We start from the raw sequence: 3,829 nt of genomic DNA, 5'->3' as shown, positions 1-3,829 counted from the left end.
AGTTTATGGGAGGATTACCCATATATCTCATTTAGGTATTCTCGTTTATCACTGCAGTTCATATTAAATTATATACATACATATGCATAGAAGATCATATTTTTTATTTAGGAATAAGACTTATAACTGCAGCGATAGTAAAAAGATAAAAAATCGGAAAGAAAATAAAAATCCTTAAACAGCATCTTCAAATAAAAAGATAATCTTTCATAAAATATTTATAATGGTAAAATGGTTTTGTAATATGAAATATAGAAATTAGTTAAAAACTAAAATAATAAGTCAGTAGGTTACGTTAAGCTGAGAGCACACGTGCTAGTACAACTGTCAGTACTTCCACTCGGTATTCACGAACTGCAGGTTTGCTAAAGCCTAAAATGCTTTTCGTTTTTTTCCTGTTTAATCTTGGCTATCATAGTCTTATCAACATCGTAGTCTCCGAGATTGGATGAGTAAAATATAAAATCATTTTTCAACAAATTTTATTCTATCATAGAGAACAAACCTATTAGAGATTATTGTTAGAAAGGCTCAGAAAAAGATTAGGAACCGCTGGTATTGTTTAATTGTACAAATGCCAAGTGCACTGCTTGGTATGCAGAAGAACCACATACACCCAAAGAAAACCGCACGTACGATTGTTAGATTCCAACAATTTAAAATTAGATTTAATTTTAAAAGATTATCTCTAATTTAATCTTCATCTGCGATATGATTACAGTGCATGTCGAGATATGAAATCTTTCTTAAAAAAATAAATTCTAATGTTTATCTTATTTATTTTTAATGTTCTTTAAAAATATTTATTTAGTGCAATATATATGTATGCTCAGTGTACACTTATTTTTACTCTGCTGTATTCAATATATATATGCGGTATTTATATATATATGTGTGTTTTGTAAACTTTGAAAGCAGAAACAATTTATATATTTAAATAAAATGCATTAATTGCTATTTAATTAAAAATAATAAAAATTTTAAAAAAATCTATAAAGTTATTTTTGAAACAACTGTTGCAGTTGTGTATGATTTAATATTTAAATATATATAGATAGGTTGATATTAAGATTTGTTATTTAATAAGATTTTGTTACTTGCTAGTATATTTTAGATAAAATCCATAGGTAAAGACCAAAATGACCACGACACTGCTATAGATTCATTATTTAAATTGATTTTAGGACTATTAAGAACCTCATCGTCAAAGAAGCACTACAGAATTCTGAAAACTTTCCGCAACTGCAATTGATTACATTTTAAGATTACATAAAAATTATGAAAGAAGTCACAGACATCGATAAATATTAATCATATTATCCCAACTATAAATTATGAATATATATGTTACATTAGTCCCTGATCACCAAAATTACAGTGTTGTGCTAAGACACAGCAAAATTTACATAGTCGGAGTATATTGTATTTCTGGACATTCTTAACCAGTAATTTCATAGCAGTATTTGTACTTTCATGACTAGCCAAGATGTCAATAAAGCACTCATTATCAATAAATTAATAATTAAGAGATTGAACTTATATTAGATATAGCTACCAGACAACACATGACATAGCACACATCAGTTCCGCAAAGCATAATGATAATAAATATGAGAATATCTATATCCTCTTCTAATTATCGTATCAGGCAGAAAATTATTACAATCATAGAGAACGATTAATATTCAAAAATAATATCCCATTTCATAGATGGGATTTAAACAACAATTCTGGATTAAGTCTATACCTTTAAAGGACGGCTACCTAATTGATTCTGTATCTAAATCCTTTAATACTAAATATAGAACTTAATTGACTTTTTTTAGAGCTTTGATTTACCTTCTTTTACAAATTACAAATTTACAAATTTAACTTTTGCACCTTACTTACTTAATGGCCGTTACAAATGTGAGTCGTTCTTGGCCGCGTCGAGTAGCCCTCCCAGTCAGCCTGATTAGTTGTTTGCTGTCGCCAGTTGGTAGTACCGAGCGCCCACTAATCGTTGGTCACTTGATCCTTCCACCGAAGATGTGGACGTCCGCTACCTCATTTTCCACCTGCGGGTACCGAATCAAACATCTTTTTAGGCGGAACACTTTCTCCGCACGATTTTTGCACCAGATTTTTTAATTTTTTATAACTCTCGCATTTAGTAAGTATTCACTGGATTCGAAATCAATTCATGTGCGTATTGCTTGCTGATCACAAACGCATATAAAATAAAAAAACTGATTGAACACAACACAATTAATTTTTTTATTTTTATTTTTTATTGAAAATTGACAAAGATATTATCTACACTCATATCAGTATTAAATGCGATTAAACATTCTCAAAACACATTCATATTTTTATAATAAATATTATATAAGGTATTAGTAATTTTTATCATTTTTATGGGTGCTAACTATTATTAATATCGTTCCTACAACACTTAAACCTCCATTTTTGGATAGATGACAGCAACCTATTTTGGAAGTACTTAGGAAACTTCACAAAAAAACACCGTCTTCTACTTCGAACTATTTACTTGAGCTTTCACTGTTTTTTTTAAACTTAGCAGTTGTTGGAGCAATACACCTTCCTGGGTATTCGGTAGTTCGTAAGCCAAATTTTTACAAACTTCTTCCATTATGTTTAAAATTTTATATGCATTTTTCTGAAATTAATAATTATTAGATTTAGTTATAAAAATCTTCCAAACAAAAAACATATAATAAATATATCACCTTATCAGCTATGCTATCCTTGGGTATATAATTTCGATCTAACTGTATGAAACTTGAAAGGTAATCATGCAATTCGAAAGCATATAGCTTCGATATACCAGGCGAGACTAAACGTACAAGAGGCAAGATTTCTTCGTGTAATTGAATTTTACGTTCTTTAAGTTCTTCAGCTTTTTTATGAAATAAAATTTCATTTAAAATCATTAGAATATTGTGCTTTATACGAATCAATAGAAAATGATTAGTGTGCAATATCTTAGAGTATTTTTGTAACAGAGATTCCAATGTTACCATATCACCAGTTGCTCCATTTATTTCATCTTCAATATTACTTTTTAAAGCAGCTATATCAGATATGGAGGAATTTGCACCGCATAATTCACACTTCCATAGAGTGTCTCCTAGTGCAAAAGTCATGTATCCCTCTTCACAACTTGTACACTTGATCGCATTAATATACGTATTGAGCTCTGTTGGATCCCTGCATCTTTCACAGGTACAAAAAAGTCGTTTACTGTGGTAAAAAAGTTGGCGCTCATGTGTATCCTGAAATATATTTATTTTTGAAACTGCTTAAAAAATCATTTTGAAAAAACAATCATTTTGAAAAATTTAGACAAAATAATATTTTATTGTAATTATAAAGAAAGAATTCCTAACATTTAATATAGATAAGTAAATCATACACCTTCTTATACAGTGATTTTCTTTTTTAACATAAGCCTAGTACTTATATCCATTTCGCGGGATAAATCAATTCGCCATACAAAAAAAATGTTTACCTGCCCAAATTTTGTGAAACATGGATGTTATGTTAACTAAAAAAGAATGTAGGCTTTAAAAATATAGTTTTTTTTACACTGTCTATATTAGGGCTGTCCAAAGCACGGCCCACAGGCCTCATGCAGCCCGAGACATTTTTCTAATCTACCACAATTTTCTTAATTGTACTTTTTCTTTGTAATTTTTTAGTAACATCACATTATTTTATTTTTATGGTATCCCAAAATATATGAATTAAAATGTTTTAAATAATTTATTACACTTTACGGTAATTTACTTAATTGAGAAAGACTTTTATATATATTTTTAATACAATA

The 3,829-nt window shown here is 29.0% G+C and overlaps 1 protein-coding gene across 1 annotated transcript; it reads right to left on the bottom strand.

The window, feature by feature from the left end:
* Positions 1–2,306: 2,306 nt before the first annotated feature.
* Positions 2,307–3,270, bottom strand: LOC119683451. Its single transcript, XM_038097128.1, has 2 exons — positions 2,730–3,270; positions 2,307–2,659 (listed from the first exon to the last, which is right to left on the bottom strand). Exons 1-2 carry the CDS (start codon positions 3,144–3,146, stop codon positions 2,513–2,515), a joined length of 564 nt encoding a protein of 187 aa, XP_037953056.1. The 5' UTR covers positions 3,147–3,270; the 3' UTR covers positions 2,307–2,512.
* Between the last annotated feature and the right edge of the window lie 559 nt (positions 3,271–3,829).

This window comes from Teleopsis dalmanni, chromosome 2 (genome assembly GCF_002237135.1).
Source record: "Teleopsis dalmanni isolate 2A chromosome 2, ASM223713v2, whole genome shotgun sequence".
Classification (NCBI taxonomy): Eukaryota; Metazoa; Arthropoda; class Insecta; order Diptera; family Diopsidae; genus Teleopsis; species Teleopsis dalmanni.
Note: the sequence above shows the minus strand (reverse complement) of the source record. Positions and strands in the feature narration are given on the sequence as shown.

What these genes read in the sequence shown, in the direction of transcription:
- LOC119683451 (XM_038097128.1), bottom strand. Translation starts at nt 3,146, where the DNA reads ATGACTTTTGCACTAGGAGACACTCTATGGAAGTGTGAATTATGCGGT. An exon ending in AGGATAGCATAGCTGATAAG is followed by an intron (nt 2,660 to 2,729) that starts GTGATATATTTA and finishes TATTAATTTCAG; the next exon opens with AAAAATGCATATAAAATTTT.